The 27,311-nt window shown below is 34.8% G+C and overlaps 1 protein-coding gene across 1 annotated transcript in view; it reads right to left on the bottom strand.

The window, feature by feature from the left end:
* Positions 1–360: 360 nt before the first annotated feature.
* Lrp4 (LDL receptor related protein 4) overlaps positions 361–27,311 on the bottom strand; it is a 43,128-nt gene continuing 16,177 nt past the window's right edge. Inside the window, exons 5-32 of the mRNA XM_088261802.1 lie at positions 19,737–19,843; positions 17,871–18,030; positions 17,275–17,425; positions 16,276–16,598; positions 15,803–15,989; positions 15,563–15,716; positions 15,176–15,385; positions 14,217–14,398; positions 13,971–14,134; positions 13,731–13,865; positions 13,533–13,638; positions 13,268–13,418; positions 12,999–13,160; positions 12,354–12,569; positions 11,758–12,038; positions 10,296–10,458; positions 10,036–10,169; positions 9,473–9,560; positions 9,284–9,389; positions 8,695–8,998; positions 7,643–7,983; positions 6,733–6,856; positions 6,525–6,622; positions 6,027–6,270; positions 5,441–5,699; positions 4,297–4,521; positions 3,508–3,686; positions 361–2,868 (exon numbers count right to left, since the gene is read on the bottom strand). Of these exons, the coding sequence (XP_088117928.1) occupies positions 2,707–2,868; positions 3,508–3,686; positions 4,297–4,521; positions 5,441–5,699; positions 6,027–6,270; positions 6,525–6,622; positions 6,733–6,856; positions 7,643–7,983; positions 8,695–8,998; positions 9,284–9,389; positions 9,473–9,560; positions 10,036–10,169; positions 10,296–10,458; positions 11,758–12,038; positions 12,354–12,569; positions 12,999–13,160; positions 13,268–13,418; positions 13,533–13,638; positions 13,731–13,865; positions 13,971–14,134; positions 14,217–14,398; positions 15,176–15,385; positions 15,563–15,716; positions 15,803–15,989; positions 16,276–16,598; positions 17,275–17,425; positions 17,871–18,030; positions 19,737–19,843 (5,116 nt within the window). The 3' untranslated portion in view covers positions 361–2,706. The remainder of the gene's footprint in view (positions 2,869–3,507; positions 3,687–4,296; positions 4,522–5,440; positions 5,700–6,026; positions 6,271–6,524; positions 6,623–6,732; positions 6,857–7,642; positions 7,984–8,694; positions 8,999–9,283; positions 9,390–9,472; positions 9,561–10,035; positions 10,170–10,295; positions 10,459–11,757; positions 12,039–12,353; positions 12,570–12,998; positions 13,161–13,267; positions 13,419–13,532; positions 13,639–13,730; positions 13,866–13,970; positions 14,135–14,216; positions 14,399–15,175; positions 15,386–15,562; positions 15,717–15,802; positions 15,990–16,275; positions 16,599–17,274; positions 17,426–17,870; positions 18,031–19,736; positions 19,844–27,311) is intronic.

The following is a 27,311-nucleotide window of genomic DNA, read 5'->3' as shown; positions in this document are numbered from 1 at the left end:
TTTTAGTCTACAAAAATGAAATATTGTCATTGAGGAAATGAAAACCTTGTGAGATCGCTATCGGGTGTTTATATTACATTGAAGAAAGTAACTATTTTATAATTCATAACTCGTATATTTAATTAAAAATAATTATGCTTTATTTTTCCCGCATTACAAAATCAACACAGGTGGTCTTCGACTTTCGGACATTGGCTAATTTGTACATCCCAAAAATGTTATTATTCGTACAATGTCTTCAAACCTTAATAACAATACAATAATTGATCATTAAGTAGTTTATTGGAACAGTAATATAAGGGTGTTTTAATTTTTAAATAAAGTTTTTCGTTATTGAAAATAATTAAGAAAAAATAAATCTTTTTTTTTTTACAGTCACAGCCTCATTCACCAAATGAAAACTCAACTTTACTATCTTCTACAGCAGATTATAATCTTATCTACTTGTTTAATAAAATGTCTTTTGATACTCGCACTGGGTTCCCGTAAGTGTTTGAGATCACTTCAAAACTTATAATTCAGACAGAGAACTAAATTTCTCTTTTTATCATACATACACACTCCCATACATACATTATAATAACATAATAATAAGCAGTCCTGTTTTCGGAAGGGGATGTTTTTTCAGCATAAATCCTAAACAGTTCATTACACAACGACTTTTACATACTTCTCGGTTTACTAATTTATTTATTCCGTCTGTATTTATAAAATCAGTTCACAACACTTTCAAATGAAAACATATGGAGACCTTAAGTACATAATACTTTAATTTGGCATTGAGAATATCATATTATAATAATGTTACTTTAATATTGTAAAACTCAGACAACTCGATATCGTCCGGTTGTGACAGAACTATTTATTTGAACTCTGCTACTCCTTACTAATAGCTTATTATTTAGATTCTGAATGTATCAGAATGATCCGTTAATCCATCCATTTTATTAGAAACAATTCAATTTATATTTCTCACAAATCCGGAAGGAATTGGAAGATCAGAAAATGAATCAGATATAAATTTTGGCTGCTCAAGAATAAAATAATAAAAGTGATAAGTGAAATTTGAGAAATTCAAAGTTTCTTTATTATATTACAAATTCGGAATTGATAAAATATTCTATATTTTATTGTTAACAAAAAAATTGATTTGTCCTAAGTAAAGCACTCCAACTGATTTTTACTGATAAGTACTTTTTTCCATCATAATTCCATCATTATTATTATCCTAAAAGATTTAAAATGAATTAACTAGCATTAATATGTTAATTAATTTTTATAAATGAAACCTTTAAAGTTAGTCATTTATACAACACAAATATTTTTGAATAATTTAACTATTACATTAGAAAAATGTTTTTTCAGTTGGAGGGCTTTACATAGGAGATTAAGATATTGCGTATATTTACATATTTTATTTTATAAAACAGAACAAATGTGTGGTTATAAATATATTAATAGTATCTATTTATTTACATCAAATATCTTAAACATCACATTACAGTTACATTTAGGCAAGGACATGCCTGATAAACATACCAGGCCAAAAGAAAAAAAGAATCAATTTATTTTATTATAATACTCAATGGATTTGAGTACATGAATATAATAATTTGTCTCAGAATATCTGTCTTCTTTAGAGACGTTATTATTCACCCTCGATGTGCGTAGTTAAAGAATTCAACAAGATTAAACGTTATGAGTTTATTACTTAAAACGGCCTAGATATGTTAATATTAGATTGCAATTTTACAATCTTAGCAACGTGGGATTTGGTAAGCCTGAAGGTGGGACCGTTTTGGATCGCTATAAATGATAAATCTCGCAAAATAACAGTTGAATCTATTTACATAAACATTTGCAGCAGGCTGTTGGATCGTGTCGGAACGGGGACGGCGTTCATTTTCCATCCGCCGATATTACGGTTAATAAATCAACAATGTGATATGTATGAATGTATAAGATAAGTACCATATCTTATATTAACATTTCATCCCAACATCCGAGAGATACATTCCCATCTCGAGACGCGACGGAGAAAATAGATCATTTCCGTGTTGAGAAATTATAAAATGATCTGTATTACAAATTTATCAACATACATACATACGCGCTTATATGTCAACAGACCCCGACAACAATATTCATCTATTTAGTTATCACTTACAATAACATATCGAGCGGGTTCCTAGATTACTTATGTAACATTCGACTATTTCTCAATATTACCAAAATTACGCGACTGCAAGTTATCGTATTGAAATAGCCACCAAATTAAATTCTCCATTTGTGAAAAAAAGATCTAAACCCTGTACCTACAGTATATAGAAGTAACAATCATATTAGGTTTACCTTATACAAAACTATGTATATACAAATGATTTATGAAGTTTTACGTAAATATGTTCAAATCAAAGTGATATTGTGTCTATTTTCTTTTAAGAATGAAAACGATGTATTTACTTTTTTTATAAGTAAAATGAGCTGCCGTATCTTTCATCACTTTTTTGTAATGAAAACGAAATGTTTGCCTTTACCGATGTTAACTTTTCTCCCGTTTGATTTAATTTAGGTAGTTTGTCGAGATGACCGCGATAAAGCGTAATTTTTTTACATATTCCGTAGTATAGTCTGTTTCTCGCTATCCGGATTGGTCAGCTCTCCCGGGGAGCTGCGGAGAGGGGGGCCGGGGGGCCGGGTAGCCGTTCAGCCGATGGGGTTGAGCGCGATGGAGTCGAACCCGTCGTGTTGCGGGGAGGGATGCGACTCGGGGGTGACGGTGCAGTGGGACGAGCTCGGAGTGTGCGTGGTCGACGGGGCTGGAATCAGGCTGGTCCCTTCCGGCGAGTACACATTGGTCACCCTTTCCTGTCACGTTTCAAAACAAAACAATTTACTCATATGAAACAAGGTTGGCTTCGCACCGATACATTAGTTTGTTTGCTGTTTTTTATTATTATTACAAATTGCACTTCGGCTGGATACCTTTTTCGAGAATATTTAGTCAAAATTTAACAAAAATAGCAAACAAACACGGCTGATGAATATTTCACTTGTTACATTTGAAACATTACAGGTAATAATAAAATCAACAAAAATTACATACAACAATGTTACAAACCAATTAATATCAACGGGGCTTTATAAATTATTATCATAGCGGTATATTTTTTTATAATATTTTGAAATAAAAAAGTTTTGAAGATGTCATAATTGTATTTTGTCTGTGCAATATAATACTGTTGGATTTGGCAAAACTCTCTCCATTTGCTTTGTTTCTGATATTATCATCCTGTCCTGTCATTTTGCCATCGGCATGGGAAAACTCAGTGAGGATTATTTTATTTTGTAATTATGAATATGAAAAAAAATAAAAAACAAAATAAATAAATTAATATAGGTTAATATGATTAGGATAGTAAAAATACAAATCAAAAGTTCAAATTTTTAAAAATGTTATCACGATTTTGTGAAAAAACCCTACTGTTAGGAATGCAAAAGACGTACCTGTGAACGGTCGTATTTGAATATTGGGAAGCGGTTATTCCTTCGCCGTTCCCCACTTCCGACATTAGCCCCATTCCTGTCCGTATTGCAGTTGTAGTTTGGATTGGGGAAAGAAATCACCCGCCTGCCTCTCGAATTGTATTCCTTCTGATCAGTTTGCTGTTTTTTATAGCACAATACTAAAAATAAAAATTACATAAATTCTTATAAGACAAATGTGCGGCAAAATGATGTATGATACATGTTTGAAAGGTGGTATAAGGAAATAATGGAAGACTGAGATAAGCATTATTAATAATGTTAAGAAAGGTGTGTTAAGGTGGTGTGGGCATGTGGATAGAATGAGTGTAGAAATAACTTATGAGGCGAATGTAGTTGGATACAGAAAGAGAAGAAGACTGAGGAAAACTTGGCATGATCGAGTATTTCTAATACTCGAAAGTGGTCAGGTCAGGAGTCGGAATAATCGGCGGGTATGTATAAGGAGATGCATGAATGCGGAAGAGGCGAAGATTGTTTGCAAAGATAGATTGGTGTGGCGTTCTTCTCTCTGGCTACCCCTGTGGTTGTGAGGCGAAGGTAATTAATTAGCCAAAAATATTCCTTGTACCATATTCTGGAAAATGTATGAAATGGTGATTCAGCAATATTACACTTTTATCTGCCCCCTAGCCGAACATAACGCCGCATAAGGCACTGTATCAGATAGATATTGTGATCATTTTTGAAAGGGAAAGTGAGCAGTTGTGGGGTGTGGATTTTTGAGATTTTTAGAGCAATAATACTTACGGCAAACTGCTACGAAGACGACAATCAGAACGATGAAGCTGGTAACTAGCCCCATTATGACAATGGGCATGGGTATTGATTCCTTCCTCATGGGCGGCTTCACGGGTATGCTCACATTGAAGAAGCTATCAATCATGAATGTGTCGTCATACTCCTTCTCTTGGTCGTACTCGTCAGGTGCGGCAACGGAACCAGGGCGGACCATGGAAACCCAGTGATCGGGAACTAGAATGAAAAAAGGCAATTTGTTTATCAAAAGTATTATATGTTGCGTGTAACAATGTGTTTAGAGTGTCAGAAAAGAAGACTTTAAGGGTGGTGACTGACCGGAGCCATTTGGTCGTAACGTAACACATTACGATGCGAGCATTCGTATAATCAGTACAGCGAGCCGAGAGCTCCGTCCATAGTTTCAGATGCTCTCCGCGAGCGATGTTACGACGTTACGTTACGACGAAATGCTCCGGTAAGTCACCACCCTAAGAAGCATATCTGGCAAGAGACAGAATAAGGAATGCCAGGATAAGGGATATATGCAAGATCGAAGATGTCATTAGGTGGGAAAGCAACAAAGGAGACAATGGTATGCGCATGTGAGCAGAATGGAACCGTCCAGACTCCCCCACATTGCACTGTACGGCAAACCCCAAGGTAGACGACTCCCGGGCAGACCACTAAAGAGATGGATCGACAGCTGGGAATCAACATCGCAGGAGGCTAATCCTTCTTAAAAACAGGCCACAAGGCCTACACCAAGAAGAAGAAGAAGAACAATATGTGACATTTAAACTGTAATAAAGGAGATCTTCCTCAAACAGCGCATTTTTAGCACTGTAAGGACGGGAAAGATATTTCTACCCGTTTGGTCGACTGGAAGGGAATTTTTACATTTCAAAGTCAGAAAAAAGGGAATTATTTATTGTTTTTATAAGAATATTATGTACCAATCTCTATATTAAGGTCTTAACTATACGTATACAATTATCAAATCCCATCGCCAGCAGTCCGTAGAAGTAAAAAACAACTGTCCGAAATGTGTTAACATGGTTCAGAACTAGGGTAAAATGGGTCCCAGACATCTGGGTACCCACGACCATCAGCACTTAGTAAGAGGAAAAGGAGGTCTATGTAACTCTATATCTACCTGTAATGCAGATCCTTTCGTCCGGGATGTCGGGACAAGCGCATGTGTAATTTTCTCCGCTGAAGAGACACAGGTGGGAGCAGCCTCCGTTGTTTTCCCGGCAAGGATTCCAACCCTTCTGCCGCTCCGCAGATACGGCCTTGATCTCCATCACCACCTCCAAGTCTGTCTTGATGGCGGTCACGTTTTTGCCGGTGGTTTTATGAGCCCTCATGACCGACTTTTTGAACCAATCCGTCCAATAGATGTGATCGCCAAACTAAAACAAACAAATGTGATAACTTTTACCCCTATCTGCACCCAATGGTGCTAAGGCACTACATCTGATCACCACTTGTTCGCTAATTATAAAGACCTCTAGGTGATCAGTTTTGTGTTCTAAATTATTGAGTCAAGGAGCGAAGTACCAGTGCAGTGATGGAATACTAACGACTGAAGGAAATTACCGCTGTATGGAAAAGAAATAAAAGATAAAAAAGCAATGGTTACTTCACTTATTAGCAGAAAGGTCAAAAATATAAAGATGAATCTATTTTAAGAGATTACCATAGATCAATTTATGAATAAGCAATTGAGCTTTTATTACCTGAGTCAATCCAAAAGGATGGGTAGCTTCGGGTACCAGTTGGACTCTGTTACCACCATGTAAGTCGGCCGTTTCGATGCGATCTTTCAGTGCATCAGCCCAGTACAATCGCTTTGCTTTGTAATCCAACGCTAAGCCATTAGGGAAACCGAGATCCGTGTTAATCATAATTTTCCTTTGGGAACCATCCAGCATGGCGCGTTCTATTCTGGGAACGTCACCCCAATCGGTCCAGTAAATATATCTGAAAAATAAAACAAATGTATAGAAAGTGGATGTAAGAATATATTTTTTTTTAATGTGAAATAAAATTACTCTTTAAATAATCACTTTATGAGGAAAAAATAAGGAAACTGGAATGTTAGTAGCACGGTAGAAACAAAAATAGCGACCCGAGAATAGAAAATAAAACCACAATATATGTGACAAAAAAAGTGATGATTCATGACATTGGATTCCAGACCTCTTTCAGAATACACAATATATTTTAGTTCTCACCCTTTTCTGGGGAATACAGCCAATGCCCTCGGTTCGTCGAGACCCTTTTTGATGAGCGTCTTCCTGCACGACCCGTCTAATCTTGCAACCTCGAGAACCTAATCAGATAAGAAGAATTAAATATAAGAATTCGATACATCTACAGCAATTTTTGTAACGACACTATGTTATGATAAGTTTATACATTAGAATAAAATCCAAAAGTAACCTTGTGATCATTATCAGTCCAGTAAATATTGTTGGCTATCCAATCTACTCCGAGTCCATTGGGTGTCTCCAAATTTTCTGATACAATCGTTTTGGTGTCGGAATTATTCAACATATTCACACTCCTGTAAATCAACCATACATATCATTGAAAAAGTCATTCATAAAATGTACTTTAAAATAAACGGGGCTACCTGCTACATAGTAAAACATTGTAAGATTCAAAAACAGATGTTAATGTTCCAAAGGAGAAAAGAGTTGATTTTATCCTTTAAAGGAATGTCTAGCATCTTTGAAAGGGAAATGCCATAAATTTTTATGTAGTCTTCTTTGCATTTTCTCAAAACACATAACATTTACGCAACCAAAAAGGTTTAACCTTTTGCCCGATTTTCCGTACCACATACGGGCAAAAAAAGTAAGCCTTTGTGGATTTTCCTGTACCTAATACGGGCACCATGGCTAAGAAATACCTCTGATTTTACCATAGTAACGGCGGTAGGAGTAGATTATAATGGAGTTATGGGCTATAAATAATAAATGAAAACCATTTTGTAACTAAGATCAGTTTTAAAAGAAGCTAAAAATTGTCAATAAACACAAAAATAAAAAAAAAAACAAAACTGGAACATATTGTTATTTAATGCCTTGCAATAATGTTTTATTTAACTATCAGAAATATAAAAACCAGCCCTTTTTCCAAATAAAATATTCACTGAAACTCATCATTCAATGGGTTAAAGTAAAAATGATGAATTAAGTACAAGCGTCTCGCTTAATTCATTTTAAGTTTTCCATTTTGGAATTTCACTGGTGATGTTATGGATGAAACAAAATCGTTATTGTAATCTAAACGTTCATGTTCCCAAGTAAGCCATTTTTAGTGTTTTATCAAAGCGCAAGATACCAACCTTATGACATTCGCATTGACGTCTGAATAAAATATCAGTCTCTTTTCCCAGCTAAAGTCCACGGCGATGGCGTTCTGTATATCCGTCACGGGAAGAGAAACGTCCCAGAGTTCGGGGGTGTCGAGTGACACTCTGGCCAGCGTGGTCCTCGTCGCAAACACCAAGAAGTTGGAAGGGTGAGGCTGGCACTCGGTGAGGGAGATATTGCTAGAGTTGGAAGGGTTGTTTGCGAACAGAGTCCCGGTAGGGCAGGTGCAAGTGTACCCGACTGGAGATCGCAAACACAGATGCGAACAGCCACCGTTGTTACGTCCGCAGGCGTTCTCCGCTATATTGTCAGCCTGGAATTTAAAAAATGTTATTGGTAAGTAAGCTTATGGTCAATGCTAAATTAAATAAAAGATGAGTACTAAAAACAAAGTATTATTGTTTATTTATTTTAATTTAACCCTCCCTACTTAAGCCCTAATATGAAGTCTTAAATATTGCGATATTAAAAGTGCTGCCCAATTGTTGAAAAAAAGTACTTATCTTACAAATTTGTTTGCCGAGTTCCAAAATAGTTCTATAAAAAACGTCTGTAGGAAGAAAACTTGTTGCATTTTCAGAACGAAGTAACAAAGTACCATTGTGCCCAGAGTGTTTTGAAGATTTCCATGAAATCTGTTTGTTTTATATTATTATAATTTGTGCAGTAAATTGTAACATTTTCCATATTAATTACATATATTGTTTTGTCATATAAGAATAAAGAAATATATTTTATTTTACCAATACATGTAATTTATTAACATTATGATAAAAATGTAACATTATGATAAAAATTCTATATCATGCTTCCTCAAATACAAATTAGCGTAATATGTGGCTCTTTTTAAATTCTTTAAAAAAAAAAAAAACTTGTTTCTGGGTCTAATTAATTACCTGCATGAGTTCTACACTACAGATTTTTAAAACCTTTTTAAAAATATGTACGAGAGGGTAAAATATGTAAATGTAGGCTATACTTTGTATATTGTTGGTGCAAATGAAGATGTAATAATCTAACAAACCTGCACAGATCTCACGTCCATCAGTCCTTCCAGTTTCTCTCTGATGATTGTCCGCTCGCTTCCGTTCCGCTTGTCAGCTCTGTGCAAGGCCTCCGTCTTCCAATCCGTCCAGTACACGTGTGACCCGACTACCACTAGGCCGTACGGATAGGGGACATCCTTCAAGACCACCTTTCTGTCCTTTCCGGCCAGGTCAGACGACTCTATAGTCAGTCGTTTGGCATCGTTCCAGTAAAGACGACCTGCCGGACGGTCAATCGCTAATCCATTTGGCCAAACCAAGTTGTCACCGATGACAATTTTTCTAAGATATAAGTAAAAAAAAACAGATTTTAGAGAAAATTCTATGATATTTTTTCAATTTCAATTGTTTAGGTATGTAAATTTAAACAGTAGGTAAAAACAATCATATTTTTATCAGTAGCTGGTCGATGTTGCATTGACCACTGCATGACAGGCTCACTTATTACAACTAAATTTATGCATTCCGATTTGCAAATTTTTTAATGCATCTATAATAGCGTTCACCTAAAAAAGGGTAAAATATTTTAAATATATTATAAAATTATTTTATTACAAAAATAATAACCTGTTTTGTCCGTCCATATCAGCCTGTTCAATCCTAGCGTGTCTTCCCCAATCTGACCAGAACATTATTCCTTTGTGATAGTGCAAAGTGATGGCTCTAGGTGAATCTAAAATGTTTATACGTTTTATAATACATTCGGAGATATATTAACAAAGGATAAGAATAATCTGTTTAATTTCAGCAGTTTACCTAATCCATTCCAGATAAGTAATTTTCTGTTTGTTCCATCTAGCTCAGCTACTTCGATACTGTTTCTTCCCGCATCAGTCCAATACAGCTGTAAAAAAATTAAGAAATGATTGTTACAATATTGAGATGATAAAATCATGGTAAACATTTGAAAACCCTCTGCCTTTGTAGTGGTCAGCACGTTTGGCTAACGTGCTGGAGGTCCCGGGTTCGATTCTTAGAGGATTTCAATTTAATATTATCCTGAGTTGGTACCTGAACCGCGGGGATAAACACCTTTCCTTCAAATATTTAACAAAACACTGTTTTTATATGATCATGCTTTATTTACCAATGGGTGTGGATAAGGGATAGAAGAAAAAGGAATTATCGACAAAAAAATCCATTCTAAGTCAATGACTCAACCTGCAGTAGGAGCTAATTTGTATTTTATCATTAACAGTACTCGTGAAAAAATATATTTGTATTCTAAATACAGCTTATTATATTATGTATTTATATAATTTGATAGAGAGGATGATTTGAATTCAAATATGGAAACCAAGATAAAAGCTTTGAATTACCTTTCTTCCGGTAGAATCGATAACAATTCCATCTGCCGTATGGAGGCCGGTAGTTATAACTGCTGAGACTTTCTTGCCATCCGGAGTGGCCTTGTGAATAATATCTTCCGCAGTATCAGTCCAATAAATTTCACCTAAAATTATTTATAAATAGAGAGAACCTTTTGACAAAGATTATTTGATGCATATGTATATGCTGTTCTATCACTGACAAATTGTTATTTTGAGAAACCTAGTCAAAAGTAGTCACATATATTTACCAGATTTTCTGTCGACGTCCACAGCTAAAGCATTTTTGAGGCGAGGCAACGGCAGAACCACATCGATAATATAAGGGACATCTAAAGATATTTGTCTGATGTCAACTCGATGGGCGAATATTAGGAAATTGGTAGGTCCATTGGCACAAGTCCTCTTGTCATCCTTTAAACATATACAATAAATTAAGTAAAAGCCATACATACTTGAATGATATGATAGATAAATAAATACCGGATAATTATCATCTTGTTCAAGGACATGAGAATTTACTTGCCTGTGAATTGAGAAATAATTTGAATTGGTGACTTTCTTACAATATCTTGATAGCCCAAAGATTGTGTTCTTGTAGAATGCCTGGATGCCGTAAAACTTATCAAAGTGGTTTGTTTGAAGAATTTTTTTCTTCACCTTTATGTCAAGTTGCATTTTCAGCAGGACAGATACAATCAGGTACAACCATTTTCTGAACATACTCAATTTTGTTTCAGCTAATGCTTATTGGCGTAAATATACTAGTTTTGAACTCAAAACCAATTAGGTAAGTGTTTTGCTATCGAGCCCCAGGAATACTTCAAGACAGAACACGGAAGAGAATCACCAGTTCAATTTATTTCCCAATCAACAAGAACAGTAATCCATATTTCCAGAAGTAACCTTTCTGGAAAGATCACAAATAGCAAGACTACACTCGGCCATTCTTCTGCAATCAATTGCATGGGTTCTTGCGGGCTAAACTATATGCAAGCAGTGAGTTTTTTTTTATACTTACAGTTAACATAAGTAATTAATCAAAAATAAAAATATATTTAATCTCAATTATTTAATTGTAGGGAATTTTCCCTACATAAAACTGAAAGCGGGTTCAAGTAATTTTCAACTATTAGTGTTGTCAAAATAAATAGGTATAGTTGATTAAAATTTAATTTGTGTAATACTCAAATAAGTCTACAGATGTCACTATGAGTCCTATTTTTTCAAAATAATTGATCATACTGGACATGAGGCTAATGGGTACTGTTATTTTTTCAGCTACTCAATTGGGATGGTATTTGTTACTTTTTTTTCGGTCTATATTTTTTTAAAGCATAATTTTTTATGTCAAATATATCAGGAGCTAGAAATACGCAATATCTAATTAAATTTGTTCACTGATTGGCATGATTAGCTTTCAATAATTTGATTAAAAATACAAATTGAAGTAACAATTGTTTTGAAAGTTGTTATTTAATTTGATTGCCCGTATCACTGGTCCATGCTCCATTAAGGACTTATTTTGATCTAAATATGAGGTTGATCATTATATTCTGAGAGATTTGTAAAGAAATAACAGTAACAAAATACATGAATAAATATGCAAAATTGGAAATATTGAGGGAGGACTGAAACATGATATTAAAAAAAAAAATACAAAGTCTGTATTATTGTACATTGTAGTCAATATGAAAAAACAAATCGTCTTACTCCAAGTTTAACACCGATAGGACATCTGCAAGAGAACCCTTGGGGTTTCAGAAGACAAAGGTGAGAGCAGCCACCATTGTTTTTTCCGCATCTGTTGATGCCCATCTTTCTGTCCTTATGGAACACTTGAACATCGTTGAGCACCATAGAATTAGTAAACAAGGTTTTTAGTCCTTTCCCATTGACTTTGTTAGCAGAGTGAATGGATTTAGTTTTCCAATCGGTCCAGAATAAATCTTCTCCATAAATATCCAGGCCAACAGGGTGTGGTTCATCTAGTTCTAAAATAAAATCATGAAAAAAATTATTGATAAATTATAATTTTCAAAACATTCTTCAAAACTATGCTCTTTGTATAAGAGCGATCTGTGTTGCATCGGGAGGGAAAAGACACTAAATTTTAAGTAAAATGTTGTAACCATTTAACTTGTATGTTATGATGTGGTATCATGATATTTGATTACTTTACATTTTGAAAGCCATTGGTGAAATAAACTTAATGGCACAAATTAAATAAAAAAATTGTTTAAAAGACAACACAGATATTTCCAGGGTAAATAATGATTGAAAGAAAGCTGTTTGGAAAACTATCTTACCGATTATGATAACTCTATCAGTGCCGTCAAATTTGGCATTTTCAATGCGTTGTGCGCCAATGTCCGACCAATATATTCGTCCTCTGCTGTAATCCAGAGCTAGACTTTGTGGAGATATGATTCCGGTGTAAATGATTTTCTTCCGATTAGATCCATCCATGTAGGCGCTGTTGATGCTGGGTGTTTTACCCCAATCGGACCAGAACATTAATCCACCTATAGACAAATTCAAAATAGTTCAAAGCTTTATCCTATTTGGAGTACAAATGTCCAAATATTTACAGGAGTAAGATGTCACAACCAATTTGAAATACGGTGAAAGGATAAAATAAATTCTAATGGTCCCTATCCGGATGCAAGCGGTGCATAGGGAACCACATTTAATCGACACGGTGTTCAACTCAATTTTAGAGTGGAATATGTTTGATGGGATGCAGATAATGCGATTGAGGAGCTCAGGGTGAAGGACATTATGGCTATATGTGAAAGGGGGAATATTAGATGCTTTAGAAGAGGATCAAAGGAATGACCAGGGCAATTGGAGTCCAAAACCCAAAGTCATACTAGGTGGCGCAAGTTGTACACTGTAAATAAGTGCGAGTTCTTTAAGGTAGAATAACCAAATGAATTATGTGAAATAATTACCTAAAGGATCAACAACAATATCCCTCGGTTTGTCAATCTGATCCCAAATAAGAACAGTCCTCATACTGCCATCAGCAACGCAGGCTTCAATGCGTTTTGTACCTTCGTCTGTCCAATACAATTTGTCTGTTATCCAATCATATGCCAGTCCAGTCGCATTTGCTGTAAAATAAAATAAAACAGGTATTATTATACTGAGTATGTATAAAATGGAGAAAAAGTTGATGGATATGCATATAGGTACTGTGAAAGATTATCTATATACTTACATATGCTGGTACTGACAATAACAGATTGTTGACTGCCATTCAGAGAAGCGCGGTTGATGGTATATTTTTCAATGTCGGCCCAAAATATTGAATTGGTCAACTGATCCCAGGCCAAAGAAGAAACTGATTTGACTCCGTTCAAAGGAATTACCTGTACAAGAACATAATGTGTGAGATAAGTACAGATTTTAAGATAGTAATGTATTGGATGATCATTGAGAAAACAATTGAGAGTTAATTTGATAGAGCAGTGTGAGATATTTACCATGTCAATGTTGGTCTCAGGTTTGCGAGACTCTAAATATTTTATCCTAATTTCACGTTTTCGAGCAAATAGCAGAAGTTTTTCGGCCGAGTCTTCACAGGTATGCCTTTAATAGGAGGAATATGAAATTAGTTGCAATAACATTAAAAAATACGTATATAAAACTATGACGTTGATGAAAATTAAGGCGTAACATACCCATCACTGCCTATAGTGTTTCCCAAAGGGCAGTGGCAAGTAAAGGAAGATCGATTAGGAAGGCACATATGAGAACACCCTCCGTTGTTCTTTCCGCAATGGTTGTTATAAGGAGGTTGTCTTTGGGGATGGAAACTGTAACAAACCAATATTATTGTACAAAAATATAGGGAGAATATATAATAGAGAGTAAAATACGATGCCTTTATTGAGATATGACTATAAATAAATATAGTTAACCTGTGGATGTCCATAGGGAAACTCAAGCCACTGTGAACGGTTTGAAATCCGACTCCAGTTTTCTTGTTGACAGTTGATATGCTCTTTGTATGCCAATCGGTCCAAAATATTGCATCCTCAAAAATGGTTATAGCGTAAGGATGTGGCAAACCCTTACTTACAACCTACAAGTAAAAAATATCAACATAAGTAAAATGTAAATCCGAAATAAAGAGGTACGTGGATGGATTATGTGTTATTTGTTACCTTTTTTCTGTCGCTTCCATCGAAGTGGGAGCTTTCTATGACGTGATGTTTGGCATCTACCCAATATACCCGACTAGTTGTGTAGTCGAGGGTTAGACCGTTTGGCCAAAATATAGACTCTGTCACGATGCTCTTTCTGTTGGACCCGTCCATATCTGATCGTTCAATTTTCGGATTCGGACCTGTGGGAGCGAAGTGGAAATTTACACATGTGTCATTAATTTACTAAAATAAATAATATGTATTAATAATAGAGTTGAATTTTTATATAATGAACATATATTTGGTGTAGATCACCAAATAACTAATATATTAAATAAAAATATAACTTGCTATATAGTATATTTTGCTTTCTGTACAACAAACACATTTTTTTTTTCTTTTATACTTTTTTTGACTCATGTAATACCAATTTAGAATTTTACCGAATTAGTATGAAATCAAATGACAGCAACAGCTGCTAATCCAGTGTTCAGTTCACAAGAAATTTTTAAAAAATCAGTGTGTTTTCCTAATAGACATACATACTTGTACATTTTGTGTGATGTAGTTTTACATTACACAAAAAAAAATTCCATATTAGGAATTTTGTATAAAACAGACCTTTTTCAATGATTTACAAACATTATAAAATATAAATTTGGCTGTCATAATTCTTTTAATATTAAAGGGACCTAAATAATAAGCTTTAGTGGCCACTCTGAGGCACATTATGCAATACTTGAGGTTATGGGCAATATATAAGAGTTGCAGTAGCTGGTATGATAAGAGGAAGGTATGCATGGAGGAGCCGTATATAACAGAGTGATGCTGTCAAGAGTCTGACAAAGTACGGGCTATCTATCGGGCATGTGGAAACTGAAGCGATCGTCATTGTATAGACACAATAATTGGGTTTGGGATAATGTGATATTAGAATACTTAGTAAAAATATAATAGAAAAATTCTTCTTCTCTTACCCCAGTCTGTCCAAAAGACAATAGCATCTCCGGGGTGTACGGCAATGGCTCTGGGTTTATCCAAATCACAGGCGGCGATGACAGCTCTCTGTCGCCCGTCCAAGGTGGCTACTTCCACACGGCGAGTGCCAGAGTCAGTCCAGAACAAGAGGTTGTGAATCCAGTCAACGGAAACACCCGCAGGAGAATTCAATCCCCATTTTATCACATCTGGGATAAAGGACAAATATGTAAAATGTAGAATCAATCAGATTTCTGATATTACCAAAAATGTTTGAAATCGTATCGCAATTGAGCCCTCAATTGAACCTTTGATAATTGTAAATCATTTTGCAGAAATAAATCATTGGAATGATAATTGCCTTTGATAAGATTTAAAATATTTACCATTGATGTTGGTTCCATTGACATTAGCGACTCGAATAGAATCCAACATGACTTCAGCCCAAAAGATTTGCTTCTTCTCATAGTGGTAATCTAATGCGACTGCATTGTGTAATCCTTTCAAGATAGATGTATACTTTTCACTATTCAAAGACACCTGAAAAGGAAAAGTTTACCACATTTAAATACGACGCCATACAGTGATAGTTGTTGCTTTTTACAGGCACGTCCATCCAATGTTACCTGTCGAACTTCCGCTCGATTGGTGAATAGAAGAGTGGGCGAAGCTCCGAGTGCTTTGCAAGTTCTGAGGTCTGGGCGGAGGACATATCCGGTCATGCAGCCACAGGAGAATGATCCTATGGTGTTGCTGCAAGTTTGGGAGCAGACTGGATCTTGCTCATACATACACTCATCAATATCTTTGCATCTATAATCAAAGATGATATGAAAATCAAGAAAAAAAATTGATAAAACGAATACCAAGAAACTATTATCTTTTGAACCGCACCCAATGGTATATAGGGCCCTACATTTAACTGGTGCTGTGTTAACTTAGTCATTAAACTTATAAAGGTGATTCTGGTATAGTTCTATGTAATATCAAATAAATATTGGAGTGATAAAATCAGAAGACACTAACAACTACATTATGGGAACAAAAAACACTGGTATATGGGTAAACCACCACTTCAAAAGATTTTGAGTAGACTTACGAGAATCCATCTTCAGAGAGAAGGTAGCCAGGGTTGCAAGTGCAGGCTGGTTTTCCGGCCGCTGTCGTGATGCAGAGCTGTTCACACTTGGTGCCGGCTTCGCAATTCCTCTTCTGAGGACAGTTATCCTCATCATCTCCCAGTGGACAGTCCTTCTGGCCATCGCAGATGTGCTTCCTGTTGACGCAGGACCGGAATGCGGTGCTGACGGTGCTGTTTGTGTGGGCCTTGCACATGAACTGGCCCTCTTCGCAAGACACTTCGCACTTTGTTTCGTCATCCCCATTGGAACAATCCGGAACTCCATCGCATACCCATGTTAACTGAGAAAAAAATGCAATGAATGAATGAAATGAAAAAAATTACCTTCCAGAACCAATTTGCAGAATTTAAAATATTAATACACAAATGACGTAAGTTAAAAAAAAGACCCATTACAATAAAGAAAGCCTGGGGACTGTTTTACACTACCAAATAAAGAAGTTGCCATTTGAAAGAGTCCCCAACTTGATGCTCACAGCAGTGGCTTTTTTAAAAATTTGGTTGTGAAAAGTTTAGTAGCCCAACACAAATTCAAATAAATACTTAATCATTTCAATATTTTCAACAATTACATATACTACTGGATTAAGGAAAATCACGCGAAACCAAAAGCTGTAAGCATGACCCTTATATGGCAGACTAGATGTTGTGGCGATTCAGAAAATTGGTAAATTATGATGGGTTAGATACATCCAAAGAATGAATGAGAATGAAGAATCAGAAAATCGGTAAATTATTATGGGTTGGATACACCTTCCTAAAAGATTTATCAGTCTTTTTTATCTTGAAAGCACCATGATGGATTTTGTTAAAATGTTCAAAATCTATTACTGTGAAAGAGTTATAGTGATTTTTTTTACTAATACAGCCAATCAACTCAAGGGCTCTTGCAAGGGTCAACAAGCATATGACAGATTTTGAACAAAGATTTCAATTTATCAATATTGTTTGCATTACCAAGATGCATTTCCCATCCATGCAAGTAAACTCGTCAGGAGTGCAAGTTCTGTAGTTGGTTGGACCACACGACTCTTCATCTTCTCCTCCGTCGCAATCTCTTTCCTTGTCGCACTTCCAGATGGAGGGGAGGCATTTACCATCGTCACACCTGTAATAAACAAAATAATTAAATACAATTCTCCGATTCCGCAGCTTCACATGTTAGGCAATGCTTTAGAAAGTATAGATTTATTTAATATATTGTTATCCAACTTGAAGTCTGTACTTTCTCAGCATTTCTTCTCCATGTTATAATGGATAAATTTAAATTTTGTATTTCACTCTCTTTCGCTGCTTGCTGATAGTGTGTGAAGGAGACATGTATTTACCAGTGCTTACTATTTGTTATTTTATTCTTATTTTATGTTTGAGACTTTTTGTTTCTCTATTAGTGTATTCATTAGTGTATTTTTATTTTAGATACTGTATATATGTATTATGTTAAATTAGCTGTTAAATAAATAAATAAATTCCACAAATCTTATTTGGAATCGGTGTGTACACTCTCATAATTTTTTATACACAATATATTTTAGCCATGCCAAATTTCTTACTTGAATTCTCCAGAGTTACATTTTCCTTTGAGCATAGGGCAACCATCTTCATCGCTCCAATCCTCACAGTCATTGTCGCCATCACACCTGAAGTCCATCCGAATGCATTTTCTGTTGGTACACTGGAATTCTCCTTCACTGCATGTTGGTGGGTAAACAGCTACAAAAATACAATTAATTTATTATGACGGTACACCCAGACTTGTGAGCTTATGTGATAAAATGTGTGTAATATATCGCTCACTCCTTTCAAGAATGTCATAAATCAAAAATTGACAATTTTCAGTTGTGCATGTTTTCGGAATGCCTAGAAAATGTACTATATCCCAGCAAAGGCGGCATATTTTTAACTTAATATTTACCTATTTATTTTTTTACAAAAATGTTAATAAAATTAGTATATAACCACTCACCAGTCACTCACTTCGATGAGTGGTTATATACTAATTTTATTAACATTTTTGTAAAAAAATAAATAAGTAAAAATGACTAACCACAAAGTAAATGCTTTAAATATTAATAATATTGAGAATATAATATTTACCCGCTACAGGGCAGAAAGTGTTGTTTTTGCATTTTGAAGAAAATGTATTGTTTTAATTTTTTTTTCAAACATAGGTACTAAATATTTTTCAAATGGAGAAATAACCTCCAGGTTTTACATAAAAAGATCTGTTGCACAGTAATAAGTTCAATAAGTTGCTTGATATTTATTTTTAATACATTGTATTATATTTTTAAACTTTAAAAACGTTCTCCTGAAAAATCAAGTTTTTATTATTTATGATGTTCTTGAAAGGAGTGAGCGATATGTTGAGTTGATTTTTTGGTTAATCCTGCGATGAATGAATATGGCGATGAAATATTGTCAATCCGATAGGAAAATTGCGAAACTGCAAAATATTATTTATGTATATGTTATATTATATATTATGTTGTGATTTGCAGTTCAAAATTTTTTACACTCTTAACACATTGTGTACGATGTGCACATATTTGTGCGTTTCAGAAACCTTGTGTGGTGGCGGGGTGCACATTTTTGTGCATTTCGGCTACCTTCAATTTAGTATACAAAAAACACGTCATAAACTTCTAATCTCTTGGCCTTTTTGCTTTTGTTGTGTAGTGGATAGATGTCGTTGTAATATAAAAAATAATACTGATATTTACTGGTTCAAAACATAGCTAATGGTCGTAATCTGTTTTGAAGGAAATGTTACAAATTAACTTTAAACAATGGATACAGAAGGTGCGTTTTTTTCTTTGTCCTAAAATGAAATAAAATACAAAGATCATTGTCCTTTACTTAAGTCGGCAGTTGGTACTTACAAAGCAATAAACGCGTGTGGGGAAAGCCCATAAATCATTTTTTGTTCGCAGATTTTGAGTTTTCGGCGGTTGTTAAACTGTGTTGTTATTTTCTAATATTTTATTAGTGTTTTTAACATTTTTTTTACTTTTGTGATTTGTGGACTAACATGATTTTATTTTGAGACGTTAGAGACCATTTAACCGTTTTTGTATTGTTTTCGAGTTCAACCTCATGTTCAAAATATGAAGTTTACTGACATATTTTATATTTCCGGACAGCTGTCTAATGTCGCCCGCCTCAAGATACAGTTTTATCAAAACATTGCCGTAACTAATGTGTTAAATAACAAATGCAATCAAGATAACATTGCTTTTATATGATCCAGTGCTCAATGCACAAGGGTTAGAAAATTTTCAACACAGTTCAAAACAGTTTATATTTTTGCAAAATGCTTGGTAATTTTTAATAATTGTCTCAGAAAATCCTTTACATATTCTAATTTAGCAAATTATTCCCTGATTGATGATTTAAAAATATATTTATATTAGACTTACGGCATTCCACTTCATCTGATCCATCATCGCAGTCATTTTCCCTATCACATCTCCAAGCAAGGGAGATACACTTCCCATCTGCGCAGCGGTATTCATTAGATGTGCATCTGTGAAAAAAACAAAAGATATTAAAACAAATTAATACACTTTCAAAATGCATTTGAAAAAGTTAGAACCAAATCTAGAGACCACAATTTCAATATAATATAAATTTCTTCACAATCCTAGACGACCTGAGTAAATTCTTGAAAATTATAGACTACGTATTTTTATGTTTGTCACTGACATCTTTTAAGATAATATTTTGAATCCCTTGTTATGATCCGGCTTTTTCAGTATTTCTTTTCCTATTAGTCTAAAGTGACCCGCAGACGCTACGGACGGCCTGAGCGGGCAAAAAGCGGACGTCTTCACAAACGCAAACGAAGATTATACAAATCACAGACTCGCTAATTGCATTAAAATACAAATTTGAAACATTTGAAATCGACAACCCATTTGAAATTTAAATGTTGTGCACCATAGATGAATGCAGATATTAAAAAAAATTAATATAGGTGGGCATCCATGAAAATCGACATAATACTTTTTTAGGGGTAAGTTGTAAAACGTTTTCCGTTATGGAAAATACGAGCTGTTATTAGGTCCGAGGGCTATTATCAACTACTGTAGCAAATTTTTAATCTCAAAAATAAATCAAATGATAGTAAATCAACAAATTATATCAAGACAATGATATGATTGAAATTACTTGACCAAGGATTAGTGTGTTCTATTTTTGTAAATAAAAACTAACATCATAATAATTTGTTATGAACGCAGTTGAGTATTTACTTTTATTTTTTAATATTGGTGGATTATTAAATCGGACTAACGGTCTTACCTTGTAGTATAATGCGTTTAAACGCGTTAAGCTACCGTTTTGGAGGTCCCGAAGAGTATCAAAATACATAAAAGGGAATTTTGCTCTCATATTGATTTAATAGCACCCTGGACTGGTACAAGAATAGTAGAATTCATCACTTTGCTTTCGTGAAATAAACAATCAAGATAACGCTCCGTCAATGTAATGCAGCGCCCTATGTACCATTATTGGGTGCGGATAAAGATACGCATGTATGTGTACTTAGAGATGACATGAATATCCGGGCTATCCGACTCTTTTTTTAGTACTCGCTATCAGTTAAAAAATGTTTACGTAAATTTAGTTTAAATTTAATTTAAATCATTTTTATTACTTAAGTAGGTATTTATATTTTACATAGGAAAAAATAGCAAAAAGTGCAACAGTTTGTTAAGTAAAATAATGTTTTGTTCAATTTGATGGATCATTAGGTTTTTAACGCACCTCTATGCGTCGTTTGATTTGTGATGAGAACCAATCTACATCAATTAGTAAAGAGGGTGGTAATGTTTTCATTGATGTTCTGTGACACGCGTTATCGAATTTTTTTATAAATAGCCGGGCTACTGAGAAATTTAGGGAATATATAAATGGAGCTTTTCGCCGGGTGAGGCGCCCAAGCGCCCACTCAAAGGCGTTTTTGCTACATTCAGAAGGTTGCTATGGAGACGTAGCTTCCCCCCCGCATCCCCCCCGAACCATCTTCTGCCAGTTTCCACCTCAGCCTACAAGGGAGGCTCTATCGATCTGTCTCTATTCCTCTCCTCTTCTAACTTTACACCTGCTCTTCCCGCTCGCCCGCGTTTCCCCTCGCAACTGTTCACAGTGTACTTGGTAAACTTAACTGTAATGGTATCAACTTGAAAATAGTTTTTTTTTGCAGTCTCATATTTTTTATTATATAATTCTGTTATTATGTTTATGTGGAGATCCTCACCAAAATAATACATTTCCATTTTAAACGATTTTCAGTAATCAGGAATTCTAACTTGCAATATTGTTACGTTTTGGTGCAATTTAATGATTTCATATTGGTTTAACACAGGATAAGTCACGTTTTGTCGCAACTTTAATTACAATTTCGATATAATACAGCAAACAGAACAGATTTGCATTTAAAGGATTTTTTGTGCAATATTGGAAATAAACTTTTTGGTGAGGACCTCCACATATTATAACTCTTACACCAATTTTGTTTAAAATTGCCATTGGAGGTTATCCGAGATCCTGATAAAAATTGAGCTTGTTACAAAAATCCGCACAGAAAACATATTACGCGATCCGCACCACTAATGTGCAAAGCCGGAAGTAAAAAACATTAGTTTTGAGATAAACGAGTTTAAAGTTAACTTTTAGTGATGCTTTTTGCCAACATATGTATCAAATTAATACAATTTTGCGGCTATTTGGATAATGAATATCTCGGTAAAGGAAAGAGATAAAGCAAAATCTGTGATTGTATAGAAGCTAGTTACAAGAATACTTTGAGCTCTATCACACCAAACAGGAGTTACGGCTAGTTGGTAAATTAATGTAGTTTTGGACAATATTTCGTAAAAAAAAATAGAACCGATTATTCACTTTCCAACGTGGCAACTGATAGCAACATATCATGTTTAACAAAATTCAAATGATAATTAATCCCTGTATTTACTTGTACAATAAATATTTCATGGATTGTGTAAGTATGGTATTTCTGGTTTTCTTTTGTTGATTTAATATTACATCACTTAATAGTTTAGTACACCTTTATGAGATTGGAGCATGTTATATATATTATGTTAAAATGTAGGGCTATGGCTGGATCGATTGTTTTAAAATCAAACAGCTTTTTTCTTAATAAAAATCCATCCCCGAGAATGTGGAACAGTCTGATCATGTCTTTACATGATAAACGATCAAGTTAACTCCGCTTCGATCCGATGAGGTACCCAATGCGCCATCGAGTAGGAATATGGGAAATAGAAAAATAAAATTAATGCTTTCGTTTCTGACAGCAATAAAACGCATTTTAACATTGATTTTAATGCGCTAAAACGCATTCCGAATTCATATTCATTGCCAAAAATGTTACTAATTACTTTTAAAGCAAAGAAATATCATGAATACACAATTATCAAAGGTGTCTATTAATAATTTATTCTCGGAATATCTATAAATAATCGTGGATATTTCAACGATTCAAATGTGCACTGGGCCTACGTCGCTATTTCCCGACCAAGCCCACGTCCCGGTCGTAAGGTTGGTCATGGTAAAAATAATTTAATTTTCGCCACTGGTGGTAGTCCTGTACGCCCTCTGAAGGCTTTCACGCGAGTCACCAACCCTCCCGGATGACCGCATGCAAATAATATAATGTCCCGACAGGAAACGATGAGAAAACAGATTTAGTCACCCCTCACCCCAATCGGTTGGTATTAATTAAGTTGCTATTATCGACGTCCCAGTACGGTTGCCCTTTTTCTCTCCAGAGGGTAGATGATAAGAAAGAAAGTAATTCAGACGTAGAGTACTGTTTCACTATTCTATATTCGTACAGACTATTTCTTCAACTTAAAATATAAATAAAATTAGCCATTAAACCTACAAAATGAAGGTACCTACAAATACCATACACATCGACGTCTCTAAAAGTTGAGCTAATACAAGTAGGAACTCCTACCAAATGCAATCATTGCACAGTCGCATGTTCGGGCGTTGCGACGCCACATCACTTTTATGTGTCTGGGTACATACGTTGTATTATACAGAGAAGGTAGCTAAAAGAAAAAAATAAATACATAAAATGCCTCCAGTAACCGGATTACTGGAAATGAAATTGACCATTATAATAAAAAGGAGACAATAATAACACCCGCATTGAACAACGGGCAAATACATATCTGTAGTACTCGTATCACCACTTTTATTTCAGTTAGAGGAAATCATCGTCTTATGTACACTGTATGTATGGTATATATAATATAAATATTTCGTTCGGTCTGTCTTCAGATTTAAATGCGTTATTTATGTTTTTATGTATTTAGAAATTGATTCGAAATTCTTTAGGACCCTAGAAGTGTCCCCTTCAAATGTCCCCACCCCTCTGGTTTCCGCACTGAACACCAACCTACCTAAATGTGTCCCTGTACCGTGGTTTTATTTAATTTTCCACAATAACTAGATAAATACGAATAATAAGTGATAACCGTTTAATTACCTAAAAAATATTTGTTTATTTTGATTTTAACAAAATATGTTCACAGAGGGCTGTTAAAATCATCTAAATCTTTTAAATGGAAATAGGTCAAACGTTTGCTCCTATTTAGTCGCACAATAAACCAAATATGTATCCCTTAATCAAAGTTTCACCACATAATAGTAGAAAGTCTAAAGGGAAAGTGTGTTGGGGTGTTTCTTCTGTGCACCCTCTCTGTCTGTATCCATAGAAATAACTAAGTAAGGGTGGATTGTAAGTCTTCCTAGGTCAGGAAAGTGGAGGGTGGAGCCTTGAATAACAGATGCCAATGAAGAGATTTCAGAAAACTTTGAGTTCTGCAAATATTTGAACGAGAAATGCATTTCAGGATTGTTGACTTTGTTGACTTCTTATACCTTTTTCGTATCCGTATCAGTTAGGGTATGGTATTAGATAATGTACCACTATCCTAATAATAAACTTCATTATGATAACGTAGAAACTTTATAGTAAATTAAACCAAAGCTCTATGAAAAAACAATCGCTAAATGCAATAAGTCAGTATTTCATAAAGTGGGAGATAACGCCCCCCTGTGGGCGTTCTAGAAGAAGGGCATAAGGAGCCCAAAAAGATAGAAGTGCTAAGAAGTGAGAAATATATTTTATTCCTTCCCTCTTTCTGCAATGGGACATTCTGGCGATTTTATTTTCCTTTGACGAGAAATTTTTATAGGGGTACATCAGACTAAAAAAGTTTGGGAACCTGTGCACTAAGTGATCCATCCAGAGACTAACAATGTTTAAGGTCAGATTGCGGAATACCAAGCGAAGTGAAGCAGAGGAAACAAGTTCGTCCAAGGTTGTAGCACCTACAACCTGGGGACGAGAAAAGCAGACCCCTGCAGTCTACAAAGAAGATAAGTTGGGATGGAGCCAGGAATAAGAAGATATGAAGATAACGTAATCTTACGATTCGAGTGTCAGTTTAAAGTAACTTATCAAATATTACTTTGTAAAATCGAACCTGGACGTTATTTACTATAGGCGATCGTACTACATTGCGGAGGTAGACGTACATAAATATCATACCTACTTATGTGTTACATACATAATATTGGCTTAAAAAACGAGTGATCTTCTCTTTGTAAGTAGGTACTTAAAATAAAGAGCTCAAATAGGCACTGCATTATTATTTTGTAGACTAAAACTGAGGAAGGTAGGTACCGCTTCATTAAAAAAATGAAATTATGGAATTTTGTTTACGTAAATGTTGATCAATTGGTAAAACAATATAAAGTTAATTTATAAAGACTGATAGAATAAAATGTTAAAGCAATAGGAATCGGGCCAAGGTTTTTTTTTTAAATTTAATAGGCCTAAGGAAAAAACTGTGTATTAAAAAAAAATTAAAGCATTTTTATAGATTTTTTATATTAATAAATTTACAAAGATTAAGATGAATATGAAAATTTTAGGTTTTTAAAGGGGTTACGACCTTTCAAATGCTGGTTTAAGTGATCACTTTAAACACGTGTAACAATCATCATTCTACCCATGATTGATAACCACACTACTCAAATTTCAGAAGATGTATTAATTCTTCAATTTCTACCTTTTCTCATATGCTTTTGTTGGACACCCTCTATGGTTGAGTTGAGTAAGTTGTTTTTAATTACGAGAGACTATTATGAAAATTATTTTTCATGTTTCTCTGTGCTTTCACACAAATAGATTTTTATATTGATATCTTAACACAAATAAAGATTAATTAAAATATCTTTGTTGGAATGAGGAAATCTTTTATTTAGCACAATTTTTTCAGTTGTATATATTCCAACATAAATGGCTGTTGTGAACTCGCACATATTGTATTACGAGTTTGATCAATATATCTATGTAGACGTTTTAAAAAATTCGGTAGTGTGATCGTCAATCATGGGTAGAATTGATAAATGTTTCACGTGTGTTAAGTGATCACTTAACCAAGACTTTGACGGTCGTAAGCCCTGTAAATGGCCAGACTTTCATATTATTCTTCATCTACGTTAAGTTGTCAACAAATAATGTAAAAAATAACTTCTAATTGGAGATAATCTAGATTTGTGAACTAGTATTTGGACACACTCAAAATATTGTAATTAAATTCACTGGTCAAATTATAAGCTAAAATAAGAAAATGAAAAGCATATTTTCTAACGTTTCTCGTGTATCTGATTATAATCCAGGATTCGGACCTCACATACAAATGAAAGAGTTTGGACACACTCAAAATGTTGTGAGAAGAGGTATGTAAAACCGCGTGATATTATCACAATTATAATTTCATCAGTCATCGCTGTGTGAAAAAAAAACTTAATTAATATTTGTAAGGTATCGCACAAATACGAGGATCTACAAAGGTTTTTTTCTAGCGCCGAAATTCTAAAGATATTTATTGCGTAAATGTTAGGGTAAAAACAGTCATTCAAGCGGAGATGAATAGAGCGGGAGCGGCGCGGGGCGCGGGGCGCGGGGGCGCGGGGGGTACGCCCACACAAGAATCTACCCCTAACTCCACCCTCCGCTCCGACCCTGTCCCTTCGGCGAAGGTAATTCTATCCCCGACCTCGAATTACGACTTATTTCGGTGGCTGGATTTAGCAATGTCACCGAATGGTACAAACGCCAGAAATCAATTAAGATATACATGTTTTGATGACTTGACAGATCCGAGAAAGCTATTTATCACAAAAGAATATTATTATTTTGTAAATGATAACTTCTTCTATTTTTTTCTGAGTTGGGTCATATCAGGTTCACCTGACGTCGACTATCACTTTAGAGTAGTTGAGGCTGTCAACGCAAAAGTGGCTTTACCCTCAATTTTTCATATCCTTACTTACCTACTACAAATTATTTAAAACTAGCTAAAATTTAACGCAAAAGCACACAATCCTATATTTGGTGTCTTAGCTAAGTGCTCCGTAACCTTTTCCCACCTACGACACACCAAAATTCTTCCTAGAATTCCGCGGCACACCAAAAGCTAAAAAATATAGACGATTGAAAAATTATTTTGTTATAATAATCATTCTTTGCTACATTTTCAAAAATAGACAAAATTATTAAAATTAATTTGTCATTTTGTATTAAATATATGATGAATAATTATAAAATGCCAAATAAATTAATTTGACCGCAGCACACCTGCATTGTACTCGCGGCACACCAGTGTGTCACGGCACACCGGTTGCGGAGCACTGCCTTAGCTGATAGTTATCGTCGACTATCACTTGAGAGTAATTGTCCTTGTCTTAGGTAGCTCTATACTGCGCCTCAACAGTCCTGATCCCCGTTCAATCTTGTATATTCGAGAGCCAGGAGATCTGTCTTTTGCCCGCATTTCGTCGACCCTATATTTTGACTTTTGTGATTATGTGCAATACGGCTGTCCAAACTTAAAACACAGTAAGGGACATTTTTTTTGTAGTATGTTTTTTTTGCATTTGGACTA

Source organism: Brachycentrus maculatus, unplaced genomic scaffold, assembly GCF_059751285.1.
Source record: "Brachycentrus maculatus isolate JH-2025_06_01 unplaced genomic scaffold, ASM5975128v1 h1tg000166l, whole genome shotgun sequence".
NCBI lineage: Eukaryota > Metazoa > Arthropoda > Insecta > Trichoptera > Brachycentridae > Brachycentrus > Brachycentrus maculatus.
Note: the sequence above shows the minus strand (reverse complement) of the source record. Positions and strands in the feature narration are given on the sequence as shown.